General features: G+C 58.0%; 2 protein-coding genes and 1 long non-coding RNA gene across 3 annotated transcripts; 2 read left to right on the top strand and 1 right to left on the bottom strand.

Moving 5' to 3' along the window:
* Positions 1 to 78: 78 nt before the first annotated feature.
* WDR97 (WD repeat domain 97) lies at positions 79 to 9,852 on the top strand (the record flags this gene model as incomplete). The annotated part of the gene is made up of 24 exons (XM_082363201.1): positions 79 to 208; positions 413 to 543; positions 703 to 1,331; positions 1,504 to 1,625; positions 1,818 to 2,523; positions 2,595 to 2,737; positions 2,817 to 3,053; positions 3,130 to 3,220; positions 3,323 to 3,455; positions 3,546 to 3,667; positions 3,921 to 3,981; positions 4,153 to 4,608; positions 4,690 to 4,815; positions 4,911 to 4,994; positions 5,385 to 5,787; positions 5,853 to 6,106; positions 6,205 to 6,381; positions 6,465 to 6,659; positions 6,762 to 6,959; positions 7,035 to 7,156; positions 7,236 to 7,398; positions 7,702 to 8,243; positions 8,340 to 8,401; positions 8,507 to 9,852. 24 exons carry the CDS (start codon positions 79 to 81, stop codon positions 8,707 to 8,709), a joined length of 5,490 nt encoding a protein of 1,829 aa, XP_082219327.1. The 3' UTR covers positions 8,710 to 9,852.
* An 828-nt stretch (positions 9,853 to 10,680) lies between these two features.
* Positions 10,681 to 16,961, bottom strand: LOC309614972. Its single transcript, XR_014236481.1, has 2 exons — positions 16,719 to 16,961; positions 10,681 to 15,190 (listed from the first exon to the last, which is right to left on the bottom strand). It is a non-coding gene; the product is annotated as an uncharacterized lncRNA (long non-coding RNA).
* Positions 16,962 to 17,020: 59 nt separating this feature from the next.
* Positions 17,021 to 19,780, top strand: HGH1 (HGH1 homolog). The gene is given in 7 exon segments (XM_082363960.1): positions 17,021 to 17,719; positions 17,792 to 17,892; positions 17,991 to 18,089; positions 18,291 to 18,382; positions 18,480 to 18,602; positions 18,690 to 18,857; positions 18,859 to 19,780. Coding segments are annotated over 7 exon segments (1,362 nt in total). The 5' UTR covers positions 17,021 to 17,081; the 3' UTR covers positions 19,000 to 19,780.
* Positions 19,781 to 19,839: the final 59 nt, after the last annotated feature.

Raw genomic sequence — 19,839 nt, 5'->3', positions numbered from 1 at the left:
GGCGGGGCCTGTTGCGTCCGGTATCCTAGCAACGGTCCTAGCGGGCTGTTGAGCCGCCTGGACCCCGCAGCTCCTGAAATGGAGCCAGAAGTGTTGGATGCAAGCAACCCCTTTACCGTAGAAGGCGACCACCTGATTCCAGACCTGGACCTGTATGATGCCGACATCTACGACGTCCCGGACCCGGGACTGCTCAACGAAGAGGATGGTGAGGTGGCCGGGCCTCGACCCCCAGACGGCCCGCTTGGCCGCAGGCCTCACTCAAGCTGCTGGTTCTGTCCTCTGGGAATGCAGCACTCCCCGGGCAGTCCCCTAACCTGGCAGGGCCCTCAGGAGGGGCCTTGGCTGCCCATGACCTCCAGGGTTAGGGGCCCAAGGCCACAGTGACAGGGCTTCCGCTGCCGGTTCGCAGAGTCATCGTTTAAGGAGCCGGCCCCACGGCTTTTTACCGGCAACTCTCGGTGGCAGAACGTGACCCCGAGCACCCGTGCCCGCCAGCTGTGGCTGCTCCTGCGTACAGGCCTCCAGACTTTTGTGGAAAAGGTGCGGCTTGCCCATGGCATCTGTCTCAAGGCCTCTTTCCGGCCTGGCTCTTCCCCTAGGGGTCCCCTGCAGGACCCCAGCCCGGATCCTCTTGGCTCCCCTAGGTGGGTGCTGCCTACAACCCCTTCCCCCGCCCCAACCGCTGGTCCCGGTCCGCAGGAAAAGAGAGCTGAGCTGCGCGTGGCGCGCTTGACGCACGGGCTAGAGCCGCTGCGCCGCCTGGAGGTGGCAGCCGGGCTGTGTTCGGTGGCACAGGACCCCGTGGGCAGACGCTTCGTGGTGCTGGACGGTGCGGGCCGCCTGCACGTGCGCAGAGAGGATGGCTGGGCGCAAGAGAAGCTGCTGGCTCCGGTCGCGCTTACAGGGCTGGTGGCAGTGCTGGGCGAGCTGGGCACTGTGGGCCGCTTTGTGGGCTGGGGCCCAGCGGGGCTGGCCATCCTAAGGTCCGACCTCAGCCTGCTGTGGCAGAGTAAGCCAGTGGAGCGCAGGGTGCCGGGCCACGAGCCAGTCTGCTGCCTGCCGGTGCCCGACCCCGGGCTGCTGCTGGTGGCGGAGGCGGGCGGAAGCCTGGCGCTCTGGAAGTTCCGTGCAGGGGGTCGCTGCCTGGTTCCCCATGGGTCCCCTCTGCGGCTGCCGCCAAGCCTCTCGGGTGCGCTTGCGCGCCTGGCTCTGGGGCCTCGGCATCCCCCTCACGTCCCACGCTGCTGCGCAGCCTACGGCTCGGCCGTGCTCACCTTTGATCTGCACACCTGGGCTCTCACAGATGTGCGTCAGGATCTGCACAAAACGTGAGGAGGGGCCCAGGGGCTGGTGGGAGAGGGGAGAATCATGAGGTAAGTCCGCGACAGAAATCCGGTCGTGGCAGGGGTGCCGGCGCGTGCACACACACACACACACACACACACACACGCACATACACACTGCAGTCCTGAGTCCACGGGCCTCCCTCTCACCCCTCAGCACCATCTCCGACCTGGCGTACTGTAGAGAGGTGGGGGCCATGGTGACAGCTTCCCGGGACAGCACGGTGAAGGTGTGGGAGGCTGACTGGCAGATCCGGATGGTGTTCGTGGGACACACAGGTGCGCCGTGCCACGGTGGCTATTGAGGCCTGGTCTCCCCTCACCCTGGGCACAGCCCTGCCTTCGAGAGCTCCGGGCACAGGATCTCCACGGGCTCCTGGCCAAGCTTCTCCGCCCTGGTCATGACCCTGACCGACGGCTCCCCTTCCCTCAGTCCCTGGTGTGCAGGAGTGACCCGCGCCCCTCCCGCAGGCCCGGTGACTGCGGTGGCCGTTCTCCCGAACACTGCCCTTGTGCTGTCGGCCTCGCAAGACGGGACGCTGCGCACGTGGGACCTGCAGGCAGCGGCACAGGTGGGTGAGGTGGCGCTGAGCCGCTGGGGCCCGAGCATGCCGTCGGAGACCGTGAGCCATCTGCTGGCTCCCGCCGGCCCCGGCTGGCCCTTGCTCTCCTTGCGCGCCCACAGCGTGGAGCTGTGGCGCATGCGGGAGCTCTATTCGCCATTGGCCCAGCTGTCGGCGCCGGTGCTCCACCTGCAGGTGGCGCCGGCGCTGCCCTCGCCCACGGCCCCGCAAGCGCAGCTGCCCACGCGCCTCGTGTGCGCCTGCGCCGACGGCTCGGTCTACCTGGTGTCGGTCTCCGGCGGACGCACCGTGAGCGTGCTTCTGCTGGAGCCCGAGGACTGCGCGGCCGCCGTGGCCTACTGCCTGCCCCGCGAGGTGCTGTGGCTGCTGACGCGCGCCGGGCACCTGCTCTGCGCCAACGCAGCATGCTGCCCCATGCGCGTGCTGCACCGCCTGTGCCCGCCGCCGCCCCCGGCGCCCCGGCCCTGCTGCCTGCACCTCTACAGCCACCTCACGGACCCCGGTAGTGCGTTCGCCACCTGGGAGATAGTGCGCCAGTACAAGGGCGAGCTGTGCCGCAGTGACGTGGCCTGGGCCTGGAAGGACAAGAACCGGTTGGTGCCGGAGCCAGCCAGGGCTGGGCAAGGCGGCCGAGCCCACACCAACAGGCTGTGGTCACCCATAGGTACCTGCTCGTGGTGGGGCACACTGATGGCACTCTGTCCGTACTCGAGTTGTGCTCCTCGAAGACGGTCTTCCGTACGGAGGCGCACGGCCCAGGCCCCGTCACCGCCATTGCGTCCACCTGGAACAGCATCGTGTCCTCGGGTGGGTACCTCTCCCTCCACGGCCGGCCTGGGAACCCCTTCCCTCCCCAAAGGCCCCACCGTGGCTCCCGCCCCCACAGGGGCAGACTTGACCGTGAAGATGTGGCGCGTCTTCCCGTATGCCGAGGAGAGCCTGAGCCTCCTGCGCACCTTCTCCTGCTGCCACCCGGCGGTGGTGCTCTGCGCCCTCGGGAATCGCATCACCGTGGGCTTCGAGGACCGGAACAGCGCCACCTATGGCTTGGTGCAGTTTGGCCTGGGCAACAGCCCACGCTTTGATCACCGGCCCCAGGACGACCCCACGGACCACATCACCGGTGAGCGCGCAGGGCAGAGGTGAAGTCCGGGCCACCAGATGGCTCTGGCCCCTGACCCTGAGTCCTCGCCCCCCAGGCCTGTGCTGCTGTCCCACGCTCAAGCTGCACGCCTGCTCCAGCCTGGACGGCACTATCTGCATCTGGGCCGCGGAGAACCGCCTGCTGCGGTGGGCTGGGGGTAGGGGAGCGGTGGGGGCTTGCCTCTGCTGCTGCCTCCGTGTTCTGTTCCGAGGAGCAGGGCCGGACTGTCGGTCTGAACAACTCTCCAGGCTCCTGCAGCTGAACGGTGCCCCTCAGGCCCTGAGCTTCTGTAGTAACAGTGGGGACCTGGCGCTGGCCCTGGGCTCCTGCCTCTGCCTGGTGGCCCACAGGCTCTACCTGCCCACGTCTTACCTGATTAAGGTGTGCACTGAGCACAGGTAGGCGGGGTGGGGCTGTGGTGGGCAGACAAGCCGCCGAGGCCAGGGCTCCAGGCTCCCTTCCCCTGCTCAGAAGCTGTGCCAGGATGCCCCTGACGTGGTGGATGCCCCTGCACTGCCGCTGACCAGCCAGGAGTCGCTGACCTCAGCCCAGCTGCAGAGGCTCGCCAGCCTGCGTGGGGTGGCCAGCCTCAGGTCTGCCGGCAGGCCCAGCCGAGCCGTCCCGGAGGCCCCGGCCTGGCTCCCCTGGGTCAGGGCCTGGCCGAGCGCTCCCAGGCCCCTTGGCCACCCACCGCAAGCCCGTCCCAGTCCCGGCCTTCCCACTCCTGGCTGTTCGTGGTTCCCCACCAGGGGCCTGGCCACCACCCCTGGGTCCCTGTCTCAGCCTCTGCCCTGTCCCACTGGTAATGCCACCCAGCGTCCCACCCGTGTCCCTCCCTGTCTGCAGCGCAGCCTCGTCCTTCATCCATCGCCAGGCGGCCACACCTCAGCAGCCAGTGGTGGAGAAGGTGGGGTGGCTCCTGACCCCCTCTCCACTGCAGTGCCCCAGCCCTGCCCCCCGACCCCGGCTCAGGCCCTTCCCCTTCAGTCCCTGGGGCAGGCCTGGGATCCCTGTGCTTGTCTAGGGGCACGCAGCAAGGCTCAAGGAAGAATGCGCTGACCCCTGACCCTCACCCCAGGACTTGGAAGCCTTCATTGCCCGGGACCAAGACCTTCAGCAGCTGAAACTGGGGCTGGTGGGCCCTGCCGCCCGGCCCCCACCCTCCTGGCGGCAGTGCCAGGAGGCCTTTGACAACTACCTCCGTCTGATTTACGGTCCTGGTCTGCTGGTGAGTGTGGGGCCTCCCCAGTCCCTCCCTCCACCCGGGGCCGCTGACACTGCCCGTCTGCCCTGCCCTCCCTGCCAGGGCAAGCATTCCGGAGGAGAGTCCCAGCGGCGGAGCACCGAGGCCCTGACGGTGGAGAGACAGACCTGGGGCGTGTGCGCCCTGCCCACAGATGTCCCCGATTTCGGGGGCATTGAAGCTTCGCCACCACAGGACCTTGGGACCCTGGGCCAGCGCTTTGCCCGCCCTCTCCGAGTCCCCTTGCCTCCCCCCACCACCCACCGGAGGTTGCCCAGCAGAGCATCCCAGGTGAGGCTTACCACCACTCCCACCCCTCTGCCTTCACCTCATGGTTCCTGCCCCACCCCCTGACTCCTCCTTCCACCCCAGCTGCTGGCCCGCTCCTCCCCGAGCCACGAACTGGGCCTTAGTTTGCACCTGCAGCTGCAGTTGGAGCGGCTCCATGGGGAGAAGCTTGTGGCCCCGGATCCACTGTCCTCCCACCTGCAGCGCAGGGTGAGGGGCCCAGGCGGGTGGAGGCTGCCGCCCGAAGGCATTACTGCAGGGACACTGGAGTCCAAACTTGGCTCTGAGCCCTGTCCCATCCCCAGATCCCCCTGCTGCTGAAGAGGCGGCCCCAGGAGCGTTCCTCCAACCTCAGGGGCTTCTTCCCTGCCGCTGTTCAACCCTATAAGGTGAGAGCCCCTCGCTGTCCTGAGGCCCTTCCCTCCCCGGGGGGGCCCTTCTTATGCACCCCACCTTCCCTTTGCTGTAAGCCTTTGTGCCCAACTCTGGCCCAAGGGCCAGGCCCACCTGCGCCCCTCACCCCTGGGCCCAGTTTTGCTGCGGCTGCTCTCTGTGTGCCCTGACCCCTCGCTCCCTGGGAACTGGCTGCCAGAGGGCCAGGGACTTCAGAGCAGGAGCCAGGCAAAGCCAGAGCCTCTGCCAGCGCTCGCTCCCGCAGCCGCTCCCTGGCGCAAGGGTTGGGAGGCTGGGGCCTCTGTGAACTTTGGGAGACCAGAGTCCCCTCCCGTGAGGGGAGCAGAGTCAGTGCGAGCCAGCCTTCCCACTCTCTCCCCCTCCAGATGCCCAGACAGGCCCAGCCCCTTCTCCCCACACATCTGGCACTCTTACCTTCCCAGGTGGGTAACGGAGCCTTCCAGCTGCTACTCCATCTACCCAAGCCACCAATAGCCCCCCTCGAGCTCCTATTGTCCCCCCTTTTTTTTTTTTGGCCGCGCTGTGCGGCTTGTGGAATCTTAGCTCCCCGACCGGGGATTGAACCCCGGCCAGCAGCGAAAGCACGGAGTCCTAACCAGTGGACCGCCAGGGAAGTCCCTCCTACTGCCCCCTTCTTATCAGCGTCTCTGCTCCAGGACCGGGGGCTGAGTCCTGTGGAGACCATGTGGGTGTCAGGGCTCCCCAAAGGCCAGCTGTTACCCAGATTTCCCTCCTCAGTTACCACAGCTGATGCCACACTCACTGCCTGCCCTTCGGCCTGATTTCTAGAGATTCTCTCTTCTTGTCTGTGTGTCGTGGGCAGGGCGTGTGAGCCCAACTCAGCTCTTGGACATCGGGCGGGCAGAGCTGGGCTGGTGGCCGGGGTGCCCTGCCAGCGTGGTCTCTGGGGCAGGTGGAGTCCAGGCCCTCAACCTGCCCCGCTGTGCTCCACCTGCAGTACTGGCAGCGGCCCATCCGCTTCCCGGGCTGCGTGCCCAACTCCGTGGTGCTGCAGCAGATGTGGCAGCCTGTGGAGGTCAGCGGCCTCGGAGCCCTAGGCCCGCTCGGGCGCCGCTGCGAGAGCAAGGCAAGGGGCGGGGCGGGGCGGGGCTGGGCGGGGTCTGCGGGGGGCGGGGCCGGCTCCAAGCCGCGCCCGTGGCCACGGCCTCGCTCTCCACTTCGCAGCCAGGCGGGAGCCAGGACGACCTGTGGCTGCCGCGGCAGCGCGCCAAGCGGCGGGAGAAGCTGATCCAGTCGTTGGGAGAGGAGGGGGAGGAGGATCTGGACGGGGCCTCGGATTCGCTGGGCCCCCACAGGCAGCTCTCTGACCAGCTGCTGGAGTCCGAGGAGCAGGAGGCGCAGGTGGGCGTCCGGGGCTGGGCTGGGCAGCGGCGCAGGAGCTGCGTGGGGAGGGCAGGGTCTGCAGCTGCTGCCGCTGCCCCTAGAGCCCCGAGTGTCTCATCCCGAAGCCCATGGGCTCCCGCGAGGACACCGCCAGGGCCGAGACCGGTCTTCACTGCCCCCAGTTCCACTATGGGCACTCGCTCTGGGAAGAGCGCTACGGGCATCTGCCTAGGTTCCTGCATTTTTTCGTCGGCCAGAACTGGTTCAAAAAGCTCTTCCCCATCTTCACTCTGCAGGTTCGGGGGAGTTTTGGAAGCACAGGCTCAGGTATGGGAGGGGGAGGCTGGAGCGCCCGGGTGCGGCGCAGGGGGCCAGGCCTCAGCACCAGATCCCTGCAGGCATACCCCGAGGTGGGCACGGTGGAGGGCCTGGCCTTGCTGTTCATGGACCTGCTGGACGAGGCCTCTTGGGCAGACCGCGTGCACATTCTGCACGCGCTGCTGAGGCTGCTGCCCGACGTCAGCAGAGACCTCTGTAGCCGGCTGCAGGGCATCCTCCTGCGCTTGCTCAACCTGGACCGGCCCCCCAGCCTCCAGGTGAGCCCCTAGTCCCGCGAGCGGCCCCGCCCCGCCCCAGGCCTCGGGCCGCAGTGTCGCTCCCCCTGCGCTCAGGACGGGATGCAGAAGCGGTTTGTGATGCTGGCGCTGCAGCTGCTCCTGGCCTGCTCCCTGGAGTCCCGCGAGGTGGTGCTGGAGCTCCTGTGCTACTTCCTTTACTCGCCAGCCTCCTGCCGGTGAGTCCTGCTCCCTTCCCCTCCCCCCTCCCCGCTGCTGCCGGGGAGGCCGCCCAGGAGCCTCCCACACCTGTCCCAGGCCGGAGCTCAGGAAGCTGCTGGATGGACTCGGCCTTCAGGACCCGCAGGGCTTCCTGTTCAAGGAGATGATGACCTGGGTCCAGGGCCCGGACCTCGACTCCAAGGCCGCACTGCGCAAGCGCTGCTGCCAGAAGCTGGAGGAAATGATCTGGCAGCTGAAGGTCTGGGCGGGCGGGCGCGGGAGTGGGGGCGGGGCGGGGCGGGGCGGGGGCGGGCCACCTGCCCGCAGAGCCTCTCGCCTTCTCCCCAGGCTTTTCCCAAGTGCAGAGCGGAGAGCCAGGTGAGGCCAGCAGTCTCCTTGCCCCGCTCTGGCTCTGCGCCTCTTCCATCCTCCCCCATCTCTCACCCCTTCCCCATCTCCTGGGATCTTCCTGCGCCTCCCCAGGAGGGAGTCTGGGGTGGGGTCTCAGGCTTGGAGCCAAGGGCAGCACCTCTCCGGCCTCCACTGGCCAACTCCCCAGCAGATGGAAACTGTGCCGCCGCCGGTAGCCAAGTTGTCAGAGATGCTGCCCGAGGTCTCAGAGACCTCAGCACTTCACCCTCCTTCGAAGGAGGCCCTGTCGCAGATTTCCATGGTCTCTGGGGCAACTGTTCATATCTCTGTGATGCCCTCAAGCATCTCCCGGACGCCCTCACCGGTGGTCTCACCCGGAGAGCCGGACTCGGCCGCCCTGGAGTCACAGGCCCAGCAGACGCTCGCACAGATGCGCTTTGGGCGGACCCGACGTGCACTGTCTGAAACACTGACGCACTTCTGCCCCTTGCCTGAGGCCCACTTGCGATCCTCCGCGCCAGCCGCACTGCCTGATGAGCTGCTGCCTCTGGAGCAGACGAACTGGTCACAGTCAAAAATGCTGGACCTGGGGCCCATCGACGCACTCAACTTCTTCTGCGAGAAGCAGCGGGCTCGGCAGCAGGGCCCCCTGCAGGAGGAGCCCAAGACCCTGCCCCCTTGCCCGCCCCCACGGAGGCCCAGCATGGTGGTGCCACAGCCCCGGGAACCCCGGTGAGCACGCCACGGGTCCCTGGAAGAGGCTGGGGCAGAGCCTGTGTGGAACAGCTGAGGCGTGGGCTCAGCCAAACCTGCCTCCTTACCCTCCAGGCACTACTCCATCCTCCGGCTTCAGGAGGCCAAGGTCCAGAGGTCTCCAATGAAACTGAGGGGTGAGTAGGGGCAGGGGTAGAAATCGGACCCTGACGTCCACCCCACCCCAGTTCCCGCGGAGCATTCACCCCACCCCAAGGTCTCACTATACTGCTGGCCCCCAGGCCGAATGCTGTCCCGGCTCTGGGCGGGCCGCACCCTGGATGGCGCCATCCGGATGCTGAAGCTGCCACTGCCCCGGGTGGAACTGCAGCCTTTCCCCCCAGACTGGCCCAGGCCTGCCCATCCGCTGTCCCCGCAGCTCCTGCAGCCTGCCCTGCAACGCTATTTTCTGCCAGATGACACGGACCCTGACAGCTACAGCTGACCTGGCTGGTGACCCTGGCCTGACCCTGCCTCCCCCTCTTCCCTCCAGCATGGAGTCAGGACATGGCTCTCCAGCCGGCTGTTCACCCCAGCCAAGGCCCAGGGCTGGAATAAAGTCCAGAGGCCACGGCCAGCACACTGGATGCCACCTTCACCTTTGGGGGCCACTGATGTGGGCAGGGGGGGGGGTCTGGCTGGTGTGTCACGAACCTGCTGGTGGCCAGCTGCATGTGTGAGGCAGGAGCTGGGGGACCGGTGGGGTCTGGGATGGGACAGGGTCTGGGCTCGGGTCAGCACGTGGTGGGGCAGTGTTCTCGGTGGGGGAGGGCCTGTCTGCCCAGAGAGGGAACCCGCCGCATGGGCGTGGCCCTGCTCAGGCACTCAGCCACGGTGCTCAGTTAATTACTGGGGTCAGGAGGGGAGGGGGAGACTAACGGGTGGGCCGGGGAGAGGGGAGGGTCTGGGTGGTCGCAGGTGTGTGTGGGAGAACTTGCAGTCATTTGATGCAGGTGAAACCAGGAGTCCGACGGAGCTTTGCTACCTTTAGGCTGGAAAGGAGAAAAATTAATGAAGAGGCCCCGTGTGCTTTATCCAAGAAGCAGTAAAGGGGCAGTGTTCTTTGGACCTTTCAACCTAAAAGTCACCGGGAGATTGACCTTGTCTGTGAAGCACAGGGTCTCGGGGCCTCGGCCTTCTTCTGAACTGCCATGACCTCAAAGGGCACTGACCCAACCACACGTGGAGCCCACGTGCGCGCTGGCTATTAGGAAGGCTTTTGTGACGGGCCTGTTCTAGCTTTCTATAGCCTGCTGCTGGGTTGCCTGAGCAGCGATTTCTTTCCTGTATTTTCAGCCTCTGACTTTAGACATTTCTGCTCAATGGCTTTGTGGTTAAAATTGGTCTCCCACACCTTTCCCACAGCCCCTAACCTGTGCAGGGGCTCTTGTTACAGGGCTGCTGCGTGGTCAGCTCTTTCCTAGGCCAAGGAGGGCCAGAAGTGCCAGGTCCAGATAACTGAAAGACTTGACATTTTTATAAAAGGAACTGCACCTGCTAAAACAAGGACCGTGAGGCCCGTAGTAGTCTGCACCTACTGGTGTTTCTATGTTTCGAATTACAGAAGCAATAAATGCTTTAAAAAATACAGACATGGGAATTCCCTGGCAGTCCAGTGGTTAGGACTCCACGCTTTTACTGCCGAGGGTTCAGGTTCGATCCCTGGTTGGGGAACTAAGATTCCGCAAGCCATGCGGTGCGGCCAAAAAAAAACACTAACATACAAACATGAGAAAGTAGGGCAAAAGTTTAAACAGGTCAAAATCCCCACTAATCATAAAGGAAAACACTAATATATTTATTAATACATATTAATATATAACTATTTTAAAATTAGGAAATATATTAATCAAAATATACCATTAAGAGAGTAAAAAGTCAGGCCACAGAGTGGGAGAACATATTTGAAATACATGTAACTAAAAATGGCTTATCTCCAAAATATATAAAGAAGTTCTACAAATTAATAACAATAAAAAAAAATCACACAACCCAATTAAGTGTACAAAAAGCTAGAATGGGATTTCCACTATAGATGTTGAAATACCAAATATATATATAGCAAACATAAATATATATATTTTTCCACTTCCTGACTGTGTGACATTAAGCAAGTTATCTAAGTTCTCTAAGCCTCAGTTTCCAATCTATGAAATGTGGATAATAACGCTATGATACCTCACAGGACTGCTGTGAGGATTAAGTGAATTGTTATATCTAAAGCACTTAGGAACAGTGCTGAGCACAGCATAGGTAGATAGAAAACAAAGCCGGAACCCTTCCTCACATCATTTATGAGAGTAATTTTCAGATGAGTTGAAGATTGGAATGTAGAAAATAAAACTATAAATATATCAGAAGGTAATTTAGAAAAATAATTAACTTAGAAAACTCAGAAAAGACATATATTTGCTGATTTAAAAAAAAATTTTATGGCAAAGGACACCATAAAATTAAAGACAAAACTCAAAGCAGATCATACATGTAAATGTAAAATTATAAAAATTTAGGAAGAAAACATAAATCCTTTGGACCTAGCAATTGACGAAGAAGAGTCTTAGACATAACGCCCAAGGCACCATATGTAAAAGAAAACAAATCAATAAATTGGACTTTATCAAATTTTAAGGAAAGGCCTTGTTAATAAGATGAAAAGACAATCTACATACAGACTGGGAGAAAAATATCTGCAGATGACATATCCACAAAGGACACATACCCAGAATATATAGGCAACTCTCAAAATTAACTGTAAAAACCAAACAATCTCATTAGACAACAGGCAAAAGAAACAAAACAGACATTTCACCCAAGAGGAGATGAAGATGGCAAATGAGCACATGAGAAGATGCTCACATCACCATCCATTAGGCAGTGTAAATTAAGAGTGGCTCAAATTTAAAAAGTGACGCCACCAAATGCTGGAGAAGATGTGGAGCAACTGGATCTGTGTACGATGCTGGCGGGAATGTAAATGGTCCAGACACTGGAAAGCAATTTGGCAATTTCTTGAAAACCAGGACTCAGCAATCATACTGCTGGGCATTTATCCCAGAGAAATGAGGACTTATGTCCACACAAAACCATACTATGCACCAATGTTTATAGCAGCTTTATTTGTAACAGCCCCAAACTGGCAATGACACAAAGGTCCTTCAACAGGTGAATGGCTAATCAAACTGTGGCACAGACACACCATGGAATACTTCTCAGCAATAAAAATAAATTATTAACACAACAACCTGGATGAATCTCCAGATAATTATGCTGAGTGAAAAAAGCCAATCTCAAAACATTCCATTTAAATAACATTCTTGAGGTGACAAAATTATAGAGGTGAAGAACAGATTAGTGGTTGCCTGGAGTTAAGGATGGGCAGGAGAAGGCAGAGCAGGAGGGAGATCTTTGTGGTGATGAAACTATTCTCTACTTTGACTGTGATATTGGTTACACGAATCTACACAGGGGATAAAGAGGCATGGAAGGACTTCCCTGGTGGTCCAGTGGTAAAGAATCCGCCTTACAATGCGGGGAACGTGGGTTTGACCCCTGGTCAGGGAACTAAGATCCCACATGCCGCAGGGCAGCTAAGCCCGTGCACCACAACTACTGAGCTCGCGCGCCTCAACTAGAGCCCGCGTGCCGCAAACTACAGAGCCCGTGCACCCTGGAGCCTGCGTGCCACAACTAGAGAAAACCCACATGCCACAACTAGAGAGAAGCCAGCACACCACAACGAACAGCCCGTGTGCCACGATAAAAGGGCCCGCGTGCTGCAACTAAGACCCGATGCAGCCAAAAATAAATAAAATAATTAAATAATAAATCTTAAAAAAAAAAAAGAGGCACGGATCTACACACACAATTTCATTCTGACACTGTATTATAGCCTCATAAGAGTAACCACTGAAGAACCTGTAACAGGCAGCTTTGTAGAGACAGAAAATAGCCATGAGGTCACTGCGGGGGGGTTGAGAGGTTAGAGTTTCTGCTGCAGGGGGTGAAAATGTTTTGGAAATACACAGTGGGCATGCTGGCAGAGTGTTGTGGGTGTGATTAATGCCACTAATTATACACTTAAAAATAATTAAATGGGGGAATTCCCTGTTGGTCCAGTGGTTAGGACTTGGCGCTCTCACTGCCGAGGGCAAGGGTTCAATCCCTGGTTGGGGAACTAAGATCCCACAAGCTGCGCAGCGCAGCCAAAAAAATGGTCAATTTTGTTACATGTATTTTACAACCATTTACAACAGTTAATGTAACACACCAGAAACCACTGAACTTAAATGGATGATCTGTACTGTATGTGGATTATATCTCAATATGTTACCAAACGGAACCTGGGTCTGCTCGCCTGATGCACAGCGAAGCCAATCTGCTGACACCGGGCTGTAGTGAAGGAGGATACAGCGTTTATTGCAGGCGCCAATCAAGAAGAACTGGCAGCTCATATTCAAAAGACCTGAACTCCCCAGTGGCTTTCAGGGAATGGCTTTTAAAGACAGTGCGAGGGAGAGGGTCATTGGTTTCGTGATCATCTCGTGCACAGTTCTCTGGTTGGTTGATGGTGAGGTAACAGGGTACTAGGTATTTCGGAAATCTCAATTATCAGTTTTCTGGGGTCTAAGTGCTGGTGGTCAGCATGCAGTTAACTTCTTCCACCTGCTGGGGGCTTTAGTATCTGCAAAATCACTCAAGGATATGGCTCAGGATATTATCTGTAGCCTTCAAGTAGAACTAAAGGTCCTTGACTTTGTTTTATGGATAAACTATTATTACTTTGTCTAGACTGCTCTCCCGTTTTTGCTACGTTTTCCCACTTCTCTGATTCAATTTGCTCTTTGGAACTCAGGGACGGCCTAGGAGGCTAAAGCTCTTCTACAAACAAGAGGTGGGGGATGTGGCGGTGGGAGGGGGTGTCTGTCCCCAGGAAGGCCCTGCAGGGTCCTGTTTGGTTTCAAATAAAGCTATTTTTAAAAACACACAGAAGGGACTTCCCTGGTGGCGCCGTGGTTAAGAATCCGCCTGCCAATGCAGGGGACACGGGTTTGAGCCCTGGTCCCGGAAGATCCCACATGCCGCGTTGCAGCTAAGCCTGTGCACCACAACTACTGAGCCTGCGCTCTAGAGCCCACAAGCCACAACTACTGAGCCCACGTGCCACAACTACTGAAGCCCGCGTGCCTAGAGCCCATGCTCTGCAACAAGAGAAGCCACCACAATGAGAAACCCATGCACCACAACAAAGAGTAGCCCCCGCTCGCCACAACTAGAGAAAGCCCGCGCGCAGCAACGAAGACCCAATGCAGCCAAAAATAAATAAAAATAAAATTAAAAAAAGAAAAACCACAGAAGGGCTTCCCTGGTGGCACAGTGGTTAAGAATCTTTCTGCCAATACAAGGAACACAGGTTCCAGCCCTGGTCTGGGAAGATCCCACATGCCGCGGAGCCACTAAGCCCATGCGCCACAACTACTGAGCCTGAGCTCTAGAGCCCGCAAGCCACAACTACTGAGCCCACGTCCCACAACTACTGAAGCCTGTGTGCCTAGAGCCCGTGTTCCGCAACAAGAGAAGCCACCGCAATGAGAAGGCTGCACACCGCAACAAAGAGTAGCCCCTGCTCACCACAACTAGAGAAAGCTCGTGCACAGCAACAAAGACCCAATGCAGCCAAAAATAAATAAATAAATAAATTTTAAAAATAAATAAATAAATAAAAACACATGGGAGCCTCCTTAAAGGGGCTTCCACTGACCAAACTGAGGATCAAAATAATGACAGTAAAGTATTATATTTCTTTGAATAAACTAGGAATCCATGAGACTTCATTGACATAAATAGGTAAAGAGAAAGCTTTTTTCCCTACAATAAATGATAAAATTAGAAAATAGCCATTTGGTAACCATCACGGTAATAACTAATTCAGAGAAAAAAACAATACATGCAAAAACTAGGGAGTGAAAGGTGGATGAGGAATGGAGTGCTAACATAGCCTCAAAGTATCCCCCCATAAAATACTTATTAAATACAAAAAGAAAAAGAGTAACCTGACAGGGAAGAAGCTTGGGCCACTCGACCTTAATTAAGTCATCAAAATAAGCCTCTCCCGCGCTGAGACAAACTGACATTGTGCCACCTGATCAGACAGGATGAAAAGAACCCAGGATTTCCTCCAGAGCATTCATGCCAAAAATGCACAACCTGAATCTAATCAGGAGACAACCAGACAAATGCAAATCGAGGAACATGCTACACAATAGCTGGCTGGTGGTCTGTGTCAAGGGCATGAAGAGCTGTTCCCACCTGAAGGACACAAGAGGTGAGACAAAGGTCATTACTGGGGTGACCTGGGAATTTGACTGAGGTCTCTGGGTCAAGGCTATATGGGGGTTCTTTGTACAGTTCTTGTACCTTTAACTTTGAAATCACTTCCCAACACTTTGGATCTTTTAACTCACCGTGGGCATATTTAAGGCTCCCTAGCTGGTGATTACTGTAAACACTTCCTTGATCCAGTCAAAGCACGGGCCTGCTCATTAGTCCTCTGCTCACGCCAGTGGGCCCTGAAGGTGCACGTTTTTGTCTCAGTCAAAAGTACCCACCAGAGGGCATCATTTCCCTAGGTTATCCACAATATTCTAATTCCATACCTTGAGGAATTTTCAACTCTTACGGCCTGGCCGGGATCTGTGTGTCCCGAGCATGTGGTTGCCTTGGAGAGGTGGCACGTGCTTGGACTCATCCATCCTCTTCCTCAATTTCCATGGGACTTTCAGGAAAGTTTAGATTGGGATTGAGGCTATGGGTCTCAGGCGGGGCAAATCCCGGCTCTTGGACCTTATGACCTCCTGACTTCAGGGGCGTATTTTTCCCTGTAAGTGGCTCTTCTGGGCATCACTGCCCCTAGAGGCTTCGTCCTAGCCCTTAGTGTGAAACAAAAATAGTATCAATCTATTAAGGGGCTTATAACCTATGTAAAAGTAAAGTACATAACAAATAACCCATGAGTCAGGTAATAAGTGGGGGGAAACCCCTGTATTAGAAAAGAAGAAAGGTCTCAAATCAATGACCTCAGCTTCTACCTCAAGAAACTAGAAAAAGAACAGCAAATTAAACTCAAAGTAAGCAGAAGAAAGGAAACAGTAAGGTCAAAGTAGAAATCAATAAACTTGAAAAAAACAATAAAGAAATGAATCCAAAAGGTGGTTCTTTAAGAAGACCAATAAGGGCTTCCGTGGTGGCACAGTGGTTAAGAATCCGCCTGCCAACGCAGGGGACACGGGTTCAAGCCCTAGCCCGGGAAGATCCCACATGCCGCGGAGCAACTAAGCCTGTGCGCCACAACTACTGAGCCTGCATTCTAGAGCCCGCGAGCCACAACTACTGAAGCCCACGCACCTAGAGCCCATGCTCCGCAACAAGAGAAGCCACTGCAGTGAGAAGCCTGCGCACCGCAACGAAGGGTAGCCCCCGCTCGCCACAACTAGAGAAAGCCTGTGCGCAGCAACAAAGACCCAACTCAGCCAAAAATAAATAAATAAATTTATTTTTTTAAAAAAAAGGTCAGTAAAACTGACAAACCTCTGGCAAGACAAAAGGAGAACGCAAATTACCAATATCAGAGACGAGAGAGCTGACACCCCGACAGATTCTACATTTAGTAAAAGGATAATAAGGGAATATTATGAACAACTTTATAACAATTAACTCAACAATTTAGAAGAAATGGACTAATTCCTTAAAAGACACAAACTACCAAAAGTAGCCCAAGAAGAAAATGACAACCTGAATAGCCATGTTTCTATTACAGGAACTAAATTTGTAATTGAAAAACCTTCCCAGAAAGAAAATTTCAGGCCCAGATGTTCTTTTTTAAATTAATTAATTAATTAATTAATTAATTTAGGCTGTGCAGGGTCTTAGAAGTAGTACTAGTTTTACAAACTCTTCCAGAAAATTCATAAGGAAAGAATACTTTCCCCAATCCTCTGAAGCCAATACTACCCAACTCCAGACAAAGACATCATGAGGAAAGAAAACTACAGACCAATATTCCTCATAGACTGAGATGCAAAAATTCTAAACAAAACTTTCACAAACCGGGACTCCCCTGGTGGCGCAGAAGTTAAGAATACGCCTGCCAATGCAGGGGACACGGGTTCGAGCCCCGGTCCGGGAAGATCCCACATGCTGCAGAGCAACTAAGCCCGTGCGCCACAACTACTGAGCCCGCGCGCCTAGAGCCCGTGCTCCGCAAGGAGAAGCCATCGCAATGAGAAGCCCGCGCACCGGGACGAAGAGTAGCCCCCGCGCGCAGCAACAAAGACCCAACACAGCCAAAAATTAAAAAAAAAAAAAAATTTCGCAAACTGAATACAACCATATATAAAAACGAAAATATATCACGATCAAACGGAGATTATGCCAGGAATACACTAGAAAGTCAATCACTGTAATTGATCCTGCTTTTCCTCCCGCGAAGATGGATGTCTGCCAATAACGGAGGAAGAGGGAATGTAATCGGTCCGCTATCAGCGGCTGGCAGGACCCCCAAGGGACGGTGCCATGCCGGGGCCCAAAGCTTGTCCCTGCACGACCCCTACTACCGCGCAGAACCCGGAATCCCCAGCTTCCGGGCGGCACCCAATCCCACAATCCCCCGGGCCTCGGCGTGGCCCCGCCTCCGCGCGCCGGTCCCGCCCCTTGCGCAGAGTCGGTAGCCTCGGATTGGTCGCCGTGGCTTCCGCTACCCTGGTGGGCGGAGCCGCTGTCCACCTGTAGGCGCATCGCATAGCTGAGCTTGCGTAGCGGAGCATGCCGAGCGGCATGCGGGAGGACGAAGGGGACGTGGGCGGGTCAGCCGGTGGCCTCGCCTCCGTAGGGTCGCCGATGCTGGAGGCCGGCCCGAAGGCGGAGGCGGCGAAGCTGCTGCCCTTCCTGGCGCTCGGGGCGCGGGCTGACCTGCAGGCGGCGGCGGCGCAGCATGTGCTGGCGCTGACCGGCTCGGGGCCCGGCCGCACGCTGCTGGCCGGCCAGGCGGCACTGCTGCGGGCTCTGGTCGAGCTGGCGGTGGCCCCTGCTCCCGCCCCGGCCCGAGACGCCGCTCGCGCGCTAGTCAATCTGTCCGCCGACCCCGGCCTGCACGAGCCGCTGCTGGCGGCCGAGCCCGGACTACCTGCCCGCCTGCTGGGCTGCGCGTTGGACCCACAGTGGCCCTGGGCCGAGGAGGCGGCCGCCGTGCTGGCTAACCTCAGCCGCGAGCCGGTGCCATGTACTGCGCTGATGGCGGCGCTGGCGGCCGCTGAGCCCGGGGAGTCGGGCCTGGAGCGGCTGGTGCGCGCGCTGTGCACTCCCGGCTACAACGCCCGCGCGCCCCTGCACTACTTGGGGCCAGTGCTCTCCAACCTCAGCCAGCGTCCTGCGACGCGCGCTTTCCTGCTGGACCCCGACAGGTGAAGCCCAGGGCGCTCGCGGGGAGGGGGTGGAAGTGAGCAGGGACGGCACTGAGTGGTCTTTCCCTCCAGGTGCGTGGTCCAGCGGCTGCTGCCCCTTACCCAATACCCGGACTCCTCGGTGCGCAGGGGCGGGGTGGTGGGGACACTGCGAAACTGCTGCTTCGAGCACCGTGAGTGGTGGTGGAGAAGTTGTCGTGTCGGGGAATGGGAGGAATAGACTGGACCCCGGGACCCCTCTGGACTGGCCTCCATTCCTGTTTCTCCCCAGGACACCATGAGTGGTTGCTTGGGCCTGAGGTGGACATTCTCCCCTTCTTGCTACTGCCCCTGGCTGGGCCTGAGGACTTCTCCGAGGAGGAGATGGAGCGTGAGTGGCTTGGGTCGAGCCTCAGGGTTGGTCTGGCAGGAGGGGAGGCCAGTGGGGGGAGAGGCAGAAGGAGGTGTCCAGATCAGGGCCCCTCTGAAACCTTCTAGCAGGGAGTTGCTGAGCACAGATGGGCCTTACAATGGCAGGGTCTTGCCTAGCAGTCCAGGTGCCAGCATAGGGACCCAGTGAATTCACCCCTAGGGCTGCCCGTTGACCTGCAATACCTGCCACAAGACAAGCAGCGAGATCCTGATGCCGACATCCGCAAGATGCTCATTGAGGCCATCATGCTGGTGAGCAGGAGTACTGCTACATTAACGTCACCCCCCACACACACACACACTTATATATTGGCACACTGATGTCTGGATAACCTCTGCCCTCTCCCAGCTGACGGCCACGGCACCTGGTCGGAAGCAGGTGAGGGACCAGGGAGCCTACTTGATCCTGCGCGAGCTGCACAACTGGGAGCCAGAGCCCGATGTGCGGGTGACTTGTGAGAAACTCATCCAGGTGGGTGCAGGGTTGGGGGAGTGGTGGATGTCCACAGCGTGCCAGCCAGCTGCTCACCTGTTTCCCCTGCCTCTGCCCTGCTGGCAGGTTCTTATTGGGGATGAGCCAGAGCATGGCATGGAAAACCTGCTGGAGGTGCAAGTACCTGAGGATGTTGAGCGACAGCTGCAGCAGCAGGACCGCCAGGAGCAGGAACAGTGCGAGCGGGTGCAGCAGGCGCTGGAGCTGGCCCCAGAGACACAGGCAGAGGTAGCCGCACCCACCTGAGGCCTGTGAAGCCTGCCACCAGCTCCGGGCCCACCTTTGCTCGCCATCCGTCCAGGCCTCCCCGACCAGGTCTGCCTGCAGCCGCCGGCAGGCCTCTGGGTCCCCTTGCTCTGAGGGTGTGCCCTGCTGAGAAGCAGAGCTGTTCTTAAGCGCCAGGTCTTTGCTGAGGGTTGAGGGCACCTCCCTGTGCCCTGTTGGCTCCAGCAAGAATGCTGGTTGCTCAGAGGAGGACTGTTCAGCCAGAGCTGGCCCAACCCTGTGACTTGCTCAGGTATCTCCAGGGGGATGGCCAGCAGGGCTGGACAGAAAAACACTGCAAGCCCGAGGGGCTAGCTGGAGCTTCCCAGTCCCAAGGGTGCTACAGGGGTCTGGGCATAGGGGGGCACCCAGGTGCTTGCAGTGCCCCTTGGTACCAGTCCCACACCAGGCCCCTCCATCCTGGGGCCCTGCCTGAGACCCAGCCTCAAAGGGCTCACCTACTGAGATTTTCACCAGCCACACCCTGTCCTCGGAGCACTTGCTGGGTGTCGCCTCCCCTTCATGCTCCCCACCTTTCCACCTGTGCCCAAACCTACCCTCAGTTCTTTGCACGCTCCTCAAGTCCCGTTTCCCAGTCTTGGACTGACCTGATGCCCTCGCTCTCCCCCACTAGCTAGGCCCTCTCCCTGGTCGGCTTGCCTGAGCCTCAGCTCCCCAGAACCTCTCGCCTACCAAGCTGAGAGCCTCCCTGATGTGCCTGCAGCCTTGCCCTTGGCTCAAGTCTTTCCCCTGACCACCCTCCAAAGCTGGAGGCAGCTTCACTGGCGCGCCCATCAAGGCTGGCTTCTTCATGGGTGCCGGGTGTCTCCCTCCTCTGCGGTCTCCTCTCTATTCCCCCGCTCCCCCCAAACAAATTAAAGCTCTGGCCTGGAGGTATGTGGACTGTTTTCCAGATGCCCCAAGGCCCGCGGCCCTCTTCCTGCATTGAGAA

The sequence above is a fragment of the Balaenoptera borealis genome (assembly GCF_965194805.1).
Source record: "Balaenoptera borealis genome assembly, chromosome: 17".
Lineage (NCBI taxonomy): Eukaryota > Metazoa > Chordata > Mammalia > Artiodactyla > Balaenopteridae > Balaenoptera > Balaenoptera borealis.
This window is presented reverse-complemented; position numbering and strand designations above follow the sequence as displayed.